This window comes from Echinops telfairi, unplaced genomic scaffold (genome assembly GCF_000313985.2).
Source record: "Echinops telfairi isolate 266 unplaced genomic scaffold, ASM31398v2 ScPeMD7_7469;HRSCAF=8507_0, whole genome shotgun sequence".
NCBI classification, from domain to species: domain Eukaryota; kingdom Metazoa; phylum Chordata; class Mammalia; order Afrosoricida; family Tenrecidae; genus Echinops; species Echinops telfairi.
The window spans coordinates 38,245,639-38,263,922 of NW_022111372.1; the positions used below are offsets into that span (position 1 = coordinate 38,245,639).

Genomic DNA, 18,284 nt, shown 5'->3' on the forward strand with positions numbered 1-18,284 from the left:
GGTGGATGGCTGGGCTGGTGCTGGGTGGATGGCTGAGCTGGGAGGTGGGTGGATGGCTGAGCTGGGACTGGGTGGATGGCTGAGTGGGGAGGGGGCGGTGGAAGGCAGGAAGGATGTTCAGGGAGATTGTAGTGCCTTCGGGTGGGGTGGGGGAAAGCTGGAGGACAGTGGAGAGAGGACAGGAAACTGCATAAGGGTTCCATGAATGGCTCTCTCTCCCAGAAACTGCAGGTCCATGACAGACCCCAAGGAGGAGGGCCCGCCCACGGCCTGGTGGAGAGGGGCTGCCAGGGGGCAACAAAAGGTGACGTGGAGGCTGGGTGGAAGGGCTGAGTCTTCAGGAAAAGCCTTGATGTGCCTCACAGGTGTGCTGTGGGTTTTCATCGGGTGAGTGCTTTTGGGAGCCCTTGCCTGGCTGCAGTGCAGAAGACTGAGCAATGAGAGGGGGAGGAGGCAGGGGGTGAGGGCTGGGGCAAGGACAGAAGTGGGAGCTGGTTGTGGGCATCTGAAGCTGGTGGGGCTGTGTGGGCCCAGGTCAGCTCACAAACATCTTCCCTGCTGCCAGACCGCTGTCTCCCCACATTACAGGGGTGGGCCTGCTCCTTGCTGCTGGGGACAATGGACAGGCTCCTGTAGGAGGAGTTTACACCCTATTGATAATGGTTCCTATGGAGACCCAGGGAACAGGTCAAAGTTAAGCTGCCCTCCTAAATCTAGGATCCGCCCATCTTGTCACATGTATATCCCCAATCCCTCCTCTTCCTATTGGGTGTATGTCCCTAGACCACCTCCTCTCATTGCTGTATAACCTATAGTGTAAACCCTTCCTGTGACATATGTCTTTACCTGGAATTAGGGGCTTGCACACCCCCAAAGGTATATAGGCGTGGGTCAGCAATAGAGATCTCTCTCTTGCTGGGTTCTTGCTGGCCGCTCCCCTGTCTTCCCCCTCTCCTCTCCCTTCGTCTCTCCCTTGTTCTCTTTCCCGTCCTTCCCTTCCCCCTCTCTCCACGTGACCACCAAGCTGGGCTGAGGTGAGCAATGCTACCATGTAATGTGTCTGAATGCATTATTGTAACGCCTCTTCTATCGCTCATGCTCTCAGTGACTTTAATGTGATACTTATATACCTCAACCGTACAATTGTGCATTACTGAACCCGTGGGTAGTAGCGGTGGGGGCTGGCCCCCCACCCCTCAGTAACTTTATACTACAGGGCTGTGAGATAGGGCAAGGGCTCAAGTCTGGGCTGGGAGGTGTGGGCATGTACCCAGAAGGACAGGCCAGCTCCTGAGTCTGGGGGAGGGGCAGGACACCCTGAGCCCCAGGCAAGGAGGGTGCTGCACTGGGATCCCCTGGTGGCCAGGGGTGGTAACCCCCATCCTGGGGATCTGAGCAGCACCAGGGTTCAGGGAGCCCCCTCCAAGCAACGGGGTTCTTCCTGGTCATGACATCATCACATCACACTTGGCTAAACAGTTTTTCTGAGGTGTAGCTGGAGGGCATTTGAGGCCCACCAGCTCCCGCCCCTGGCAGAAAGGCCCCTGAGGACCATGCCATGCTGCTCTGCCCCTGCCTCCCCCTCAGTGTGAAGTCCTCCCCCCAAACTGCCCAAGGAGGTAAGCTTAACAGAGTGGGAGAGACCCAGTCTCCCTGGACAAAGCTCAGACCAGGGTTACCCAACAGCTCCAGTCCCAAGGCCACATCCAACTCTGGGGCCCAGTTTTCCCAAATATGCAAAAGAAGCCTTCTAAGGGGCAGGGACAGTGACTTTATTTGCTGGCACACAGATCACTTATATGGGCCAAGATTGAAAGAGGGGCAAGAAATGAGATCCAGGGGTAGAAGACGTCCACCCAAGGACTTGCAGACCCCGCACAGCCAGTTGGAGGGTGGTGGGACTCTGGGGCAGACTATTAGGAGAAAGCCAGGCTGTGTTGGGGGTGAAGAGGGGTTGGTGTCCACTCAGCAGCAGGGGTCCTTGCAGGTCGAGGTGCCACAGCAGGCCGGGCGAGGGCATGCAGGGCGGCAGAGCAGGGACATGGAGGAGGAGGCAGGGGCACAGCAGGCGGGCTTGCACACAGGTTGGCAGATGAGGGACATGCAGGAGGAGGGTTTGCAGCAGGAGGGGGCACAGGGAGAGGGCTGGCAGCATGAGGAGGAGGAGCAGGGGCCAACCCCACAGCAGACGGGCATACAGCAGGGAGCAGGTGTGCAGCAGACGGGCTTGCAGCAGACAGGTGTGCAGCAGATGGGTGTACAGCAGACTGGCTTGCAGCAGACAGGTGTGCAACAGACAGGCTTGCAGCAGATGGGTGTACAGCATGCAGGCTGGCAGCAGGAGGGCCCACAGGAGCTAGTGCAGCCTGATTGGCAGGGGCTGGACCCACAGCTCACAGGGCTGCAGATGAGGGTCAGGCAGGAGGCTGGGGCACAGCAGGAGGACTGGCAGCAGGAGGGGGCACAGCAGGTGGGGGCACAGCAGGAGGACTGGCAGCAGCTGGGGGCACAGCAGGAGGGCTCGCAGCAGCTCTCGGGGCAGTTGTCCACCTCCCAGGAGGAGCCGGTGCAAGACTCGGTGGAACCAGGCAGGCAGACTCGGCTGCCATAGCTCAGGTCACTGGAGCAGACGGACATGGTAGGTGGGTGGGTAGAGGAGGAGGAGGTGGAGCAGGAGAGGGGTGAGTGAGCGAGTGGATGAGTGAGTGAGTGTGTGAGTGTGTGTGTGAGGAGCTCTGGGTCTCTGGGCTTTTATATCCCTCTGTGTTGTGTGTTGTCCCCACAGAGGGCCCTTCCAAAGCCTCCCTTCCTGGTTGGTGCCAGTGCATCTGTTGGGGCTGTTTCCATGGTGCCAGTTCCTTGTTTTGATGCTGCTGGAGGCCCCTGCGTGGGGGTGGGATCATCCAGGCTGCGTCTGTTGCTGGAGGAATCCAGCAGGAATGCCTCCAGGGAATCAAAGTCCGGGTAAGACAGAGCCTCCTGCACAGCACAGGCCTCTGCTGTTTCCCGCGGGCTTGGCTGGCATGGGTCTCATTCTCTTTCAGGGTGGAGTACAGGGGTGGGAGGTGCTTGTCCAGCCACAGGCACCTGACCACCTTCCCTTGGCCTTGGGCCAGGCCTGCTCTCGGGTGATGGCGCTGGTTGTCCGAGGAGCTGGAGGGCCCTGTCTGCCAGGAGAGCTCCGGGCAGGAGCGGAGGAACCGTATCCTCCTGAGGGCAGAGGTCTGGGAGGATGTGAGCAGGGATGCCGGGCCTATAACCTAGGGAGGCTGCTGAGTGCAAACGCCACTTGCTGCCTTGCCTTGTGGGCTGAAACTGTTTATAGAGACAGCACGCAGCAAAGCATACCTCTTCTGTTCTCGCAGCTCAGGCAACACCTGCGATGGCCCCCGTGTGCCCCTCAGAGCACAGTCCCCTCTCTCAGTGCCCTGCCCTTCTTGCCCACCAGCTGGAACAGTATCAGGAGGTGGCGACCCTGCACCCAGCCCTCTGGGTCTGCATCTAGAGCTGTTGCCATCAATGCACAAGTCACCGCAGGTCTGACTCTGCACGGGGCTCTGTGAAAGGCCCCTTGTGCCTTATCCCCTGAACACCTGCATAAAACAACAAATCTCACTGCCATCGGGTCCTTTCCGATTTATGGTGACCCTACAGGACAAGGCAGAACGTCCCCCTGTGGGTTTCTGAGACTGTAACTTTTTACAGGAATAGAAAGCCTCATCTTTCTCCCGAGGGGCAGCTGGTGGGTTTGCACTGCTGACCTCGTGGATCATAGCCTGTGGTAGTTACATAATCTGTGTCAATTTGAGAGGATTAAGAGTGAAGGGGTGGAGCTTAGCCTGTCAACCAGGTCGCAGCTTGATGACCTCATTTAGAGGTGCTGAGGAGATAAATAGCTCACTGGAGGCCAGACGCAAACTCAGTCCCTGGGAGACATTGCAGCTGACAAGACACGTGGAGCTACACTAGAGTCCTGAGCTGGAGGAGCCGCTTGGAGGCCTATGCCAGTGCTGAGATGCCTCCACTGCCACTGAATCCACAAGACTTTCCACCCACTGGCCTGCGATCGACCTTAATTCGGCATCATTGCATGGGTTTCATGAGTCTGAAGAGGACTTTATAGATTGGTATTGGATAGAAGGGCTACTATCAGACTTATGGACTTGATCTGGACTGGGTTGGGATGTTTTCTTAATGTACAATCACTCTTTATATAAAGCTCTTTCTTATATACATATGAGCGTCTCTGGATTTGTTTCTCTGGTCTACCTGGACTAACATACAGTTCAGTGCCACCAGGGTTCCTGGATAAAATGACGCTTACTTTGTGTTGGTACGACACCACCATCAGGGCCCAGCACCCGGTCATGGGTCCCTCATCCTTTGCAGCTGGTATTCTCAGCTGGGGCTGCACCCTCCAGCGGTGGACTCTGTAAGTCAGCCCAGGGCTCCCTGAGGGTGGGTCTGGGGTGAGGGTTGCAGCCTCACTCTGCTCTGGTGAGGCGGGACTGGGTACACAACAGAGGCAACCTCATCTCTGTAACCTCATCTCTCTGGTGGGAGAAGAGCCAGGCTGCGGAGCTGTCCCACAGGAACTGGGCAAGCCCTCAGGTTCCCAAGCCGACCATGGTGTCCACCTGGCAGCAGAGAGTGAGGACATTTCAGTCATCCCATGTCGAGTCTTTCGCCACCCTGTGTCACCCACCCCCTAGCCTGGGCACTCCCCCCAGTCCTCTGGGTGCATACAAATAGTCTGAGATTCGTCCTTTCTATTAGCCCACCCACCTCGGCCAAGATCCTGCCATCTCCATCACCTCTGTCTCCCATGAGCACCCTCTCTGCAGCCCCCAGGGCCACTCTCTCTCTCCAGCTGTGGGCATAATAACCCCCAAGGCAGGTGCTCAGCCGCATCCACCTTGAATTCCCCTGCCAGTATGCAGGGTACTCAGCACTGGTGTGCCAAGTGCACAAAGCTCAGACGAAGGGAGATTTTTCTGTGCACCCCCAGAAAGTCCATCTGTGGCAGTGAGGCTCTGGAAAATGAGGGACCTGTAGGAGGAGGGTTTGCAGCAGGAGGGGCACAGGGAGAGGGCTGGCAGTATGAGGAGGATGAGCGGGGGCCAGCCCCACAGCAGATGAGCACAAAGCAGGGAGCAGGTGTGCATCAGACAGGCATAGAGCAGGGAGCAGGTGTGCATCAGACGGGCGTAGAGCAGGGAGCAGGTGTGCATCAGACGGGCGTAGAGCAGGGAGCAGGTGTGCAGCAGACGGGCGTAGAGCAGGGAGCAGGTGTGCAGCAGACGGGCATAGAGCAGACACAGCTACGGCTGTGGGGCTCAGGCTGCTGTCCTCAGAACTGGTTCAGGGACAGGTAACAGAGTGGCCAGTCCTTGGGTCTGAGTATAACCTTGTAAATGTGGTGAGCGTCCAGGGTCAAGTTTCTCATTCTAGAATCACGAGAAAAGGCATCCCTGGGTCTTTGGCTCTGAGTCACTATGTGAGAATCATAGAATTTGGTGCTTCAAGAAAAAAAAAATCTGAAGTCCCAAGTAGGAAAAAGAATAAAGCGTATGGGGGAGCCACTCTGAGCGATTGTACAAACACTCAAAAATGCCCACATCGCAGTGTTCAGGAGGGAACCGTTGCTGTTTGAGGCTGGGAGTGGGGCCTGACCCATCACCGCCACACGCACAACAGAGCAAAGCACTGTCTGGGTCTTGGCCACCTCGCTGCCCTTCCTGTGTCTGACCCCGTGGTGGCAGCCACGGTGTCCATGCATCTGAACGAGGTCATCGTCGTCTTCCCCACTGACCCTCTACTTTACGGAACACTGATGGCCTTCTCCTGATGCTGGGTTCTCCTGATAAAATGTCCAAAGTCGGAAGGCTCGCCACCCTCACTTCTAAGAAGCATTCTGCATGCACTTCTTCACAAGACAGATTTGTTCACGGGAAAGAGTAGGAGATAGGCATCAGATTCGAGACACTGTGTGAGACAAATCAACCGCCAAAATAACTGGAAACTGACTGCATACGATTGAAGACAAAGTTAGCGGGTGTGTGTGTGTGTGTGTGTGTGGTGTCTCTCAATGGAAACACTAGATGACGGAGACAGAGTTTGGAGTGATGCAGCCGCAGTCATCCCTGGAAGCACCAGACGCTGAAAGGACAGTCATAGATCCTCCCCAAAGCATGCACTTGACCAACACCTTGAATGGCGTAGTGGTTACACATTGGGCCTCTAAGAGCAAGATCAGCAGTTTGAAACCACTAGCCACTCCTTGGGAGAAAGATGAGGCTTTCTACTCCTCTAAAGAGTTACAGTCTTGGAACTCCACAGGGGCAGTTCCACCCTGTCCTGTAGGGTTATTGACTCTGGGCAGTGAGGGGTTCTGTTTGTTTGAGCTTCAGGATTAAGAGAGGATAGACGTTTGTGGAATGGTGTCGTCGCCGCCCTAGAAGCTAACACATATCCTGTGCCCCGTCCTGGGAACCCTGGGGAAGAAGAGGGAACTAGAGATAAATGTCATCGACCTTCACCTTCAAAGAAGCCCTTCACCTTCAAAGGAGCTTCCAGGCTGGTTCAGGGGAGGGGCAGGGGCTATGGGAAATGCCAGCTAGATTTAGGGTTGGCGGGAGTGGCGATCACAGGTAGGCAGTCCCTCAGGAGGACTGTTGTCATTTATCCTTTTAGTGGTTACAGTCTCTGCCAAAGGCTCTCAAGCCCAAACTCGAAGTACTATCCCAACTTTTCATAGTTTGGCACACCAGAAAAAGACATCAGAAGGGACCAGTACAGAGCCTTAGCAGGGGGTCACACCAACCCTTCCTGCTCATTCCCAGGGACAGAGACCTCATTGCCCAGCAAGGCATTTGTTCTGGATTCCAAAGTCATCCTACAAGATCCTGTCCAACATCTCACCACAGCCCCGCCAGCTAGCGAGCCCTCGGCAGGCTCTGGTCCCGGGGACATCCGAGAGGAAGAAGGGGCCGCTCTGACATGGAAGATGGACAACATCACTGACCTTGGGTGGAAGATTGGGAACTTTCAAGGTTACCACGATGGAAAATTCTTCTGGGAAGAGGTCACACCTGATGAAAATCCGTGAAGCAGGGAAGCTCATGGCGTGGGGAGCGGCAGCTGAGAGCTGGAAGCCTCGGGCGCCCTGTGTCTGCATCACCCTGACCCCACTCTGGGCTCCACCAGGGGGGACTGCTTCTGCCAGGACGTCCAGAGGGCGCAGATCTGTGTTGGAGAAATGACAGATGAGTCAGGCCCATTCGCCAGCGCAGACATCTTCCTTGGGCTGTGATTAAGTCACACCTGTCTCAGCGCCGCACCTGTTCCTACACCACCGCTCCTGTGAGCCAGGTGTGGAAATGATCCCCGATTTACAAGAGGGAGCCGGACACCAAGGGTTAAAGATGCTTCGGCTCCCAGATCTCTGTGCCTGGCTCCCATGTCAACCAGACACACAGGCACAACCTACCGATTCTGTCCTCTAACAATGCGGGCAACGGAGGAAGGGGATGCTTCATGTGGAAGAAACGCTCACAGACAGGAGACCTCCAGGGGATGGCCCAGGGCCCAGACAGACAGGTGTCCCTCTCTTCCAGGTCCCCAGGTGCTCACACACCTGCTGTCCTCTCTCTGTATCAGGTGGCTCTTGGAACAAGCCTTGAGTGAGGCATCAACAAAGACCTGCAAGGGCCCTCAGGTTGGGGGGAGCCTTCTCCTTCTCCCTCCTCCCACACATGCATGAAAGAAATGGGGTTTGAGGCCCAGTCCAGGGTGGCTCTCTCGGTCCCATTGTTGAAGGGCGGTGCTGGGAGAGCCCAGTCCAGGAATCATGCTGGGCCCTCCCACCTGACCAGCACATAGCCCATGTGAACTGAAATAGCCATGCCCAGAGGGGGCTCCCTCTAGCCCAGGGGTCTGGCTACAAGGCCTCCTGCCTGGGTCCGGCACGGGCGTGTGTCTGGGAGACATGTACGCCAGGGTGGGAACACACAGAGAAAATGAAGCACCCACCACCTCTGGAGAAAGCTCAAGAATATAACTGGTAATATTTTTATTTACAAAGAAAGCCAATTATTTGTGCATTTCCAATGGAAAAGTCGATAGTGAAGAGCCTATCATTTCTTGGAAAGAGCTTGCACCATAAGACAGTGCACTGTCTGCAGCACGTAACAGAGTCTTTAGAAGGATAGGTATCATCTAACGGAGCAGGCATCAGCCTAAGGAAGGGAGGGAGGGCGCTCCGACTGGCCCTAGGCATGACACTTGCGTCTTGGGGGTGGGGGGAGGTCTGGGCCTTGGAAACCTGACCCTGGTTCACCTGTACTGGCCAAGGACACAGGATGGGTCTCCTGGGCAGTTCTGCTGGAGAGAGATCTTTGGGGGGAAGTGCATCCTAAAAGGCTCTCTCCCCAAATCTTGGAGAGACACTTGGTGCACGGAACCCTGCCCGGGTGAGTTCCACTTCTGGTTGGGCTGTGGTACCACCAGGTGCAGCCCCAGCCTCAGGGAATGCACGGCCACCCATGAGGCACCACCCAACTTCAGAACATGCCTCTGGCCTGAACCATGGCCTAGCAATTAAACCCAATTAATAAGAAGGGTGTCACCAGCTCTGATGTTCTCCAGGGCTCTGCTGGGGGCAATAGGAACCAAGGCTAGGCTAATCCTCAAGGGAGCCGCTCCTTCCATTGTTAAGTTTAAATCTCTTCTTCCTGGGCCTGCCCCTAGACCCAGCTCCACTTTGTCCATACAAGGGAGCCCTGCTCTGGCAAACCCTCAGGACGGATGTACGGGTTTCTTTTCTTTTTTATGTTGCCGTTACAAATGGGGAGGAAGGTTTCTAAGGTTGGCAGACAGGCACAGGCTTTATAAATTCCTGGAAAATCCCTGTTTGATGAAAAAATGATCACAGGACTGGGTTTATGAAAGTCATTCAGATACGTGTAAGTTATCAATTCCTGCAAACTAATCCTAAATAACTCAACACGTGCTTATTAACACCTGCTAGTTCCAGCGGGGTCTGAGTAGGCAAACAGAGGGTAGAGGCCCGCAGGTGACACTACAAGGTCAACTCAAGTCTTCTGCAGCAACCGGCCCAGAAAGGCAAACCACAATAGTCAGGACAGGGTCAGCCACTGCCACCTGCCCGAATTCTTGTCCATCCCCTGCTTCTGACTATTGGGGGCTCTTATCACAATCCATCCATCCCTTGTGTCAAGCACATTTGTACATATGTTCCCATCGTGCTTTTCAAAACACTGTCTTCCTACTTGAGCCCGTGGTATCAGCTCCTCATTTTTTTCACTCCCTCCCCCACCCTCACAAACCCTTGACAAATTAAAAATTATTATTATATCTATAACTCATATCACCACGGTCTCCCTCTACCCCTGCTTCTGTTGTTCATCACCCTGTGGGGGGTTAAATGTCGACCATTATGATCGGTTCTCCCTCTCTCCCCTTATCTTCCCTCTACCCTCATGGTATTGCTACTCCCGTTATTGTTGCTGAGTTTAACTGACCTGGATTCCGTGTGTTGAGAGCTCTTTTTTTTTTTTAATCGTTTTATTAGGGGCTCATACAACTCTTATCACAATCCATACACACATTAATTGTGTAAAGCACGTTTGTACATTCATTGCCCTCATCATTTTCAAAACATTTCCTCTCCACTTATCTGTACCAGTGTGCATGCTCTGGTCTAGCTGGATTTGTAAGGTAGAACTAGGGTCATGGTAGTGTAAGAAGAAAGCATTAAAGAACTAGAGGAAATTTGTATGTTTCTTTTTTTATCATCACTATAATTTGTTTGTTTTTTTAATCATTTTATTGGGGGCTCTTGCAGCTCTTATTCCAATCCATCCATTGTGTCAAGTACATTTGTTGCCACCATCATTTTCAAAACATCTTCTTTCTGCTTGAGCCCTTGGCAGCAGCTCATTTCACCCCTCCCCCACTTTCCCTCCCTCATGAACCCTTAATAATTTATAAAAAAATTTTTCATGTCTTACACCAACCGCTGTCTCCCTTCACCCACTTTTCTGTTTTTTTTGTCCCCCTGGGAAGGGGTTATATGCTGATCATTGTGATCGGTTCCCCCTTTTTCCCTCACCTTCCCCTTACCCTCCTGGTATCTCTACTCTCATTATTGGTCCTGGGGGGTTTATCGGTCCTGATTCCCTGTGTTTCTAGCTCTTATCTGTACCAGTGTACATCCTCTGGTCTAGCCAGATTTGTTAAGTAGAATTGGGGTCATGAAGTGGGGAGGAGGAAGCATTAAGGAACTAGAGGAAAGTTGTATGTTTCTTTTTTTAAAAATCATTTTATTGGGGGCTCATACAACTCTTATGGAAAGTTGTATGTTTCATTGGTGCTATATATACTGCACCATGACTGGCTCGTCTCTTCCTTGTGACCCTTCTGTAAGGGGATGTACAATTATCTATGGATGGGCTTTGGGTCTCCTCTCTACCCTCCCCCTCATTCATATTGACATAGTTTTTTGTTCGGGGTCTTTGGTGCCTGATACCTGATCCCATTGACACCTCATGATCACACAGGCTGGTGTGCTTCTTCTTCTTGTGGGCTTTGTTGCTTCTCAGCTAAATGGCCACTTATTTATCTTCATGTCTTTAAGAATCCAGATGCTATATCTTTTGATAGCCGGGCACCATCAACTATCTTCGCCACATTTTATTATGCACCCATACAGTCTTCAGTGATCATGTTGCGAAGGCGAGCATCACAGAATGCTGGGTTACTAGAACAAAGTGTTCTTGCACTGAGGGAGTACTTGAGCAGAGGCCCAATGTCCATCTGCTACCTTAATATTTAACATATATGTACATAGATCTATGTCCCTATCGTTACATATAAATATATATACATATGTATGTACCTATATTTATACCTCTATAAATACCCTTTGCCTCCTAGTTCTTGCCTCTATTCTTACTTTCCTCTTCTCCACTATCATGTTCCACATTCAGTCGGCTCTCAGTAATTCCTCTCGGCTACATTGCACTTGGTGAAGCCCCACTAGGCATTCTACGCCTTCCTCGCCATCTTTTTTTTTTTTTTTGGATCACTTGTTGTTCTTGGGTTTATTGGCTCCCTCCTTCCTTTCCCACCTCCCCCTCTCTCATGTCCCCATGCAACCATCGGTCCCATTGTTTTCTTCTTGGTATTGTTTATCCTGCCCATCTTATAAACATGAAAAAGCAAAAACAAAACAAAGAAAAGAAAAAACCTATAAACAGTTCCAGGTCTGTCTTTTGACCCTTCTGTATGGAGTTTGATGAGGTGCTAAGCCCTGCCCTCCAAGTACAAAGTCTATTTTGGGGACTCCTTGGGGACTTCGTGCTCTGCTCCCCTTGCTGTTCTGTTGCGCTCCCGTAGTGTTTCACCCTGGTGTGGAGGGTCAGACGGGTCACAACTGTGTCTCCAGTGTTGTCCCCCATCGCACGATGGGTCAGTGAGGGATGACGTGTCTCGCTCGTGGTGGAGCTCGCCCTATGGTCCTTTCTGTGCACTGGCTGATCCTAACAGAAATATCATCCTCGGGACTTGGTGGGCCAGGATGTGGCCCATTCTCTCCTTCCCTCTTCCTGAGCCGTAGCTTCAATATTGTCCTCTGTCGTGCATTCTTCTTGGGAGCGGGTCCACATAGCTGGGATTGGGGCCAGCCCTGCAGACTTCTCTAGCACGCTGATCACACAAGACCACCCAGCTTCCCCATGCCAGCACCCCATCAGGAAACATCAGCACCTCCCACGTCCTCACTATAAAGCTGTCCTGCTTCCTGGCCACCTGTGAGTCTCTGCCAAAATCAGGTGACCGTGACCAATTCCTGTGCTGTAGCAGCTCTATATGACTAGTCTTGGTTCATTTTCGTGTGTGTGTGTGTGTGTGAGAGAGAGAGAGATTGGGGGGGGGGAGCGTCTGCACCTATTCCACAGAGTGTTCTTGAAGCTGTAGGTTCAGGAAGCGTCAGGGAGGATGGGATAGGAGCAGGACAGATGAACCCAAAACCAGGTCACATGTACAGCCCCGTTCACTTCAGAGTCTAACTTCTTTGATATTTACTTTAAAATGTAACGAGAGTCAACAACAACGATAAAAAGACAGACGCGTCGACTACAAAATGGGCAAAGGACACAAGCAGAAGCTTCACCAAAGAGGACTCTTAAGCAGCCAACAAACAGGAAAAGATGCTCGTATTTATTAGCTATTAGAGAGTTACAAATAAAACTATAGCAAGATACCATCTCAGCCCAGCTAAAGGGCCACTGATTTAGAAAACAGTTAACATTGGGTCTGACGGTGGTAGCAACTGTACAATACTGTTTGATGTAATTGAACTATGGGATGTATGGTATCTGTAAGAGCTCCCAGTAAAATGATTAAAAAAAAATTAAGTTGCTGAAGGGTTACAATCTCATGGATTCCCCCAGTCTCTATCAGACCAGCAAGCTTGGTCTTTTTTATTATTATTATTAAGTTTTCCACCCCCACCCCCCAAAAGAAAACCGCTAACAACAAATGTTAGTTAGTTAGTTGTTATTCAGTCAGTTAGTTAATTTGTGAGGATATAGAGCTATTCAGACTGTTATCCACTGTAGGGCTATGAAATGCTACAAGCATTATGGAAAACGGTCTAAGTTATAAAACGTGTTTAAGTGAGCAAATTCTGAAAATCCTCAAACACCTAGAAATAGAACTATCCAATGACCTGGTAATCCTACTTTGAGGTACACCGATCCTAGACACCTAAAAGCAACTGTACACACACTCTCTCTCACTGCCATGGAGACCCTACACCCTGGAGATATAAAATACATGAATTGATATATGTGTGTCCATATTCATTATTCACGTTAGCAAAAAATCACAACCAAAGTGCCTATCCATGAATGAATGAATGCACAAAATATGATACACACACAATGGAATAGTACCACATGGCCGCAAAGAATAAAGAACAACAATGAGTCTTTGATGCACATTCTATATTACACACATGGACCTGAAAGGCATAATGCTATAGGAGCTAAGGCAACGACCTAAGGACAAAAAACAGTATGATCCCTCTTACACACACACACATATATGTATATACAAATATATACACACACTGTCATATACACGAGACTATAGGTATATAGAGATATATATATATGACCACTGATTTTTGGTTCATTGGGGAGGTAGAGAAAGAGGGAGCGTTGGGGCGGAGGGTGGGCAGGGGAGAGGGAGAAGAAGGGGAGAAGAACGCTTCAGCTCATTTTATTGCTGGGTGGCATTGAGTCAGCCCCAACTCACAACGGCCCTACGCACAACAAAACTGCCCAGTCCTGCATCATCTCAACGTTGCTATGTTGAAGCCCATGGTTGCAGCCCCTGGGCCAACCCATCTCATTGAGGGTCTCTTTTTTAACTTTACTGAGCATGATGTCCTTTTCCAAGAACTAGTCTCTCCTGATGACAGATCCAAAATAAAATAAGTCAGAGGAAGTCTGGTCATCCTCACTTCTAAGGAATAGTCTGGGTTTGCATCTTCTAAGACACATTTGTTTATTCTTCTGGCAGGTCTATTTCATATTCTTCACCAACACCGTAAGTCAAGTGCATCCATTCTTCTATTTCTTCCTTACCCTGTGTCCACCTTTCACACGCATCGAGGTGATTGAAAATACCATGGCTTGAATGTGCTTGACACAACAGATGGATGGATGCTTTGTGATAGGAGTTGTACAAGCCCCCAATAAAATGATTATTTTAGAAAAAGAAAAAGAAAGAAAGAAAAGACCGTGGCTTCAGTCAGACACACCTTAGTCTTCAAAGTGGCATCCTTGCTCTTGGTGCTTTAAAGCGAGCTTGGCGGTAGGTTTTCCCAGTGCAACAGGCGGTTTCATTTCTCAACTAGTGCTTCCATGAGCACTGATTGTGGATCTGTGTAAAATGAATCCTTGACAACCAACTGGGTCTCGTTTCTTTAAAGTTCGTGTCTCCAGGGACCAGGGGCTGCTTATTATCAGAAATCCAGATGAATGCATTCTCAGCATTGCCCAAGGACGCAGCGAGACTCACTGCCACACAGCCACAGTAACAGAGCAGTTCAATTGCGTCCCCAGAAAATCGGAGACGGCTGGCAGGAATACAGCTAAGGGCTCAGGCAGACCCAGGGGTGAGCGGGAATCAACGACAGCCCACTGCTCCCCCCCATCAGGGGAAAGACAGGCACATTTGTAGATGGCAGTGGGAAAACTGGGTTCCACGGGGAGAAAACTAAAGGGGGGTTCCTCCCCACAGCACACACAGAAGTGGACACTGGATGGAAGGAAGATCTAAGGGTGAAGATAAAGCTTTAAGCTAATAGGGACCCTGGAGGGGATACAATATCTTTTGATGTAGGGTTGAAGCTTTCCTCAAGCTTCATAAACCCAAACCATCAGGGGAAAAAAGGTTGATGAATTTGAAGACAGCAAAATAAGGGGGGAAATGGGCAAAGGGCACGAACCGAGAGTTCACAGGAAGCACACACAGAAGCACACAGAGAGACGAATGGTAACCACAGAGAGACGCGGACACTCAGAGAAAACCATGCTCCAACCTTAGAGCCAGATCAAAAGTCACATCTCAGTTTCAGACTAGCAAACATCTGAAAGCTAGGTGAGATTGCTTCTACCTCTTCATGGTGGAGCACTAAATAGCAGGCCCAACCTCCCCGTACAATAAGGTGATCTCAATATCAACCCAGCAATCCTACTTCTGAGAATCTCTGTCTGCATGCTGCGGTGTGCACCAGTACAACGTATGCACAGAGTTATTAACTGCTATCTCGAGCATTATCTGTAAGAGGAAACTACAGAATGTCCTTTATCAGGAATTGATTGAATAAACCCAGGGATCCAAATACAACGGACTATATGCTGCCATAAAAAATAACGAGGAACTGCCTATGTGCCGATAGGCACTTCAAAGGTGTGCTGTCGAGAGAAAACAAGATGTATACAGTGTGCTACCTCTTGAGTAAGAAAGGGATGGAGACTAGAAAACTCTACAAGAGGACTTCAAACAATTCACAGAAAAATGAAATGAAAAGATAATGGAATTTTTTCACAAACGTTTTGAAGCCTGTGGTGGTTACATAATCCCGTGTCAACTTGAGGTCATTAAGAGTGAGGGGTGGAGTCTAGCCTGTCAATCAGGTCACAGTCTGATGATGCCTTCTTGTGGGCGTGGCCTTCTCAAGAGGATTCTGGGATTTTTTTCTCTTTCTCCTGGGAGGCGGGCCACATTCTCTCTCTGCTTCACCTTCCTGTCAAGGAGGCACACTCAGGAGCTGGAGGAGCCACGTGGAGATGCTTCCTCCACCACTGGATCTACAAGCCTTTTCACCCACCGGCCTGGGATCTTTCTGCATCCGGCATCATTGTGAGTGGCTATGTGAGTCTAAAGAGGAATTTATGGAGTAGTATTGGACTTATGGGATAATATCAGACTATGGACTTGATTTGGACTGGGCTGGGATGTTTTCTTCACATACAATTACTCTTCCATATAAAGTCATTTCCTATACATATATGAGTGCCTCTGGATTTGTTTCTCTAGTCAAATCAGCCTAACACAAAGCCCTTCATATTTACACATGCTTGTGTTTGCATGAGTGGTCCCTGGGTAGCACAAACGGTTTGTACTTGAATGTTAACCTAAAGGTTGGTGGTTTGAATCCACCCATGGGGTGCCACAGAAGAAAGGCCTGGCAAACGGCATCTATAAAGATTATAACCAAGAAAACCTGATGGAGCAGTTCTACTCTGCAACCCATGGGTCGGAATCGACCAACGGCATTGAATTTGCACCAAGAAACACAGACAATTAGTAAGAGACGTGAACTATGGGGACAAACAATTGAGTATTCAGGGGGCAGAAAACAGAATAGTTAAGAATGATCAACATACACATTTTACACTAGTTTTATTTTTGAATTCTATGAATACACTGTTGATCATTCTTACAAGTCTTATTTCTGCCCACCTCCCAGTAGCGAACTGCTTGTCCCCATAGGTCACCCCCCTTGTAAATGGTCTGTATTCCCTTATAATTTTTTATTTTGAAACCTATGAATAAACTGGGAGAGACACATGGCTTTCTGCTCCCATGAAGAGTCGACCGTCTCAGGATCCCCCGGGGACAGCTCTACTCTGTCCGATTGCATCGAAATGAGTCGGATTCAACTCGGGGGCAGTGGGTTTGGTTTTTCTTTTTCTTTTTGGTTTATGAATAAATTACCTGTTCCACAAATAAACCATTAAACACGAAACAAGCCTCAGCTGTACTGACCTGACTACTCCCCAGCCTGAAGACAAGCAGCCTGTCAGTCCCCAGAGTCAACGAGTCAGCATGGGAAACTGAAGCAGCCTTCCACTCTACTTCCTTGGGGTCCAGAGGTCCTTAAAGTGCACGGCGTTGCCCAGAGGGCTGGCCAAGTGACACATTAGGGCACTGTGACTTTTGTGGCCAGCTGTGTCCCTGCAGGCACAGTAATGAGCCACTCTGAGGCTCTAAGCCATTGTCAGTAATGAGAGCAGGGTGGCTCCCCCACCTTGTGAGGCCTGGGAAGTATTGTCTGGTAACACCGAGCAGGCAAACGCTGCTCCAAGCACAGGGCTGCCTGACCATGGGGCAGTCATTGGGAAAGGGCTTTCCTGCCCTTCATGAAAATCTACCCTTGTCCTGCGACCCCCGTGAGGTGGTCTGCCGATGTCCTCTCCGGGTTTGTCAGGAGGAGCTATTCTTGCCAATGGAGGACAGGCCTCCTGATTAAGATCCCTGGTGCCCAAGCCACTCCAGGTAAATAGGCCCTAGGGAACAGCCGTTTGTGCCTCAGTCAGCTGACACAGGAAAGGCCCCATGCAGAGCCCTGGACAAGCCAACTGAGGGACTGCCCTCATGCCTACTCAAAATGGTGTCTCTTGCCTTTTCAATGTGTTCTCCAAAAGGGGACCCAATTGCCTGGCCTCCTGGTGCCATGACGATACTCAGGAGACTGGAGGCTGCATGTGCTGACTGCTGCCTACCAGGAGCTGGCAGGGGGTGGGAGCTAGCTGGGAGGGACTGGCAAGGGGGCTGGTGAGGGCTGGCTGAGGGCTGGCAGGTGGGAAGGAAGTTCAATCCTGTACTCTACAGGACAGGTGCCCAGCTGCCTTCGGGGTTCCCACCCACGGCATATGTCTCCTTTCACTCAAAACACTTTCTCTGGCCCCATCTTTCCAGGAGCTGTGAGGGAGGGAAAGCCAAGTTGAAGGAGGCAGTCCTGCCCCAGGGGACCTTGGCAAATTCAAACACAGCTCTCCTTGCCAGAAAGGCAGCCACTTCCCGTGTTCCTATATCTCATATCCTCCTGACGAGTGAAAACATGAGCGGTCGGTGAATCCGGCTCAACGATCAGCCTCGGGCTGCAGAACAGGGGAGCCCAAGTAATGATCTGCCCCAGAGGTTTCCCACCTTTAATCCAAATTACGTGTGAGTCCTCATCCGCTCTCTTCCCTACGAGGACAGGGGCTGCGTACAGGAATTGTGGGATCCGAATTGAGGGGGCCTGAAGACCAGCTCATGCAAAGCCTGTATCCCAGGCCAGGCGGATGGTGGCCAGGGAGGACCCGTGCATGCAGCTGGTCAAGGGACGTGTTTAGTATCAAGAGTGTCCCTCGGAACAGAAGAAAGGTATCCAGTAAATACGCTAAGCTTCAACGCTACAAAACTAGGAGAGAAAAAAGATCAAATAAAATCCACAGCAACTGAAAGGGAGAATTGCTAAAGGCATAAGGGCAGAAGTCAACATCCTTGAAGACAGAAAAATTGAGAAACATCAATGAAACAAAGCTAGTTCTTTTAAGGAGACCCATAAAATTGATGAGCTCTCAGTTAGACTAACAAAGAAAAAAGAGAAAATATACAAATGATCATTATTAGGAACAAGAGAGAAATTATTAGCAAGGGTTTTTTTCCTCCAAGAAATTAAAGAGATAGTAAAGGAATTCTACAAGAATATTACAATACTCAAAAACATAGACAAAACAGATGAAATCATTGATAAACAATACAATTAAAAAAACACCTCATTACACAGCATGGAAATTGCACCCAATCTGATCTGCCACACCGAGGCAAAGCACTGGGGGAGTGCAGCGGAACAGCAAGGGAATGGAGCAGCAAGGTCCCCAGGGAATGCTGAAGGTGGACTTTGGGGCCAGGGCATG

The 18,284-nt window shown here is 50.6% G+C and overlaps 2 protein-coding genes across 2 annotated transcripts in view; both read right to left on the minus strand.

The window, feature by feature from the left end:
* Positions 1 to 7,221, minus strand: part of TSPEAR (thrombospondin type laminin G domain and EAR repeats) — a 66,549-nt gene extending 59,328 nt beyond the window's left edge. The window contains exon 1 of the mRNA XM_004697299.2: positions 7,025 to 7,221. Coding sequence (XP_004697356.1) covers positions 7,025 to 7,177 — 153 coding nt within the window. The 5' untranslated portion in view covers positions 7,178 to 7,221. The remainder of the gene's footprint in view (positions 1 to 7,024) is intronic.
* LOC115873553 (keratin-associated protein 10-8-like) lies at positions 1,966 to 2,637 on the minus strand. Its single transcript, XM_030888846.2, has one exon. It carries the CDS (start codon positions 2,635 to 2,637, stop codon positions 1,966 to 1,968), a length of 672 nt encoding a protein of 223 aa, XP_030744706.2.
* Positions 7,222 to 18,284: the final 11,063 nt, after the last annotated feature.

Bases quoted from the DNA above. Each gene is read 5' to 3' on its own strand.
- LOC115873553 (XM_030888846.2), bottom strand. From the start codon at position 2,637: ATGTCCGTCTGCTCCAGTGACCTGAGCTATGGCAGCCGAGTCTGCCTG.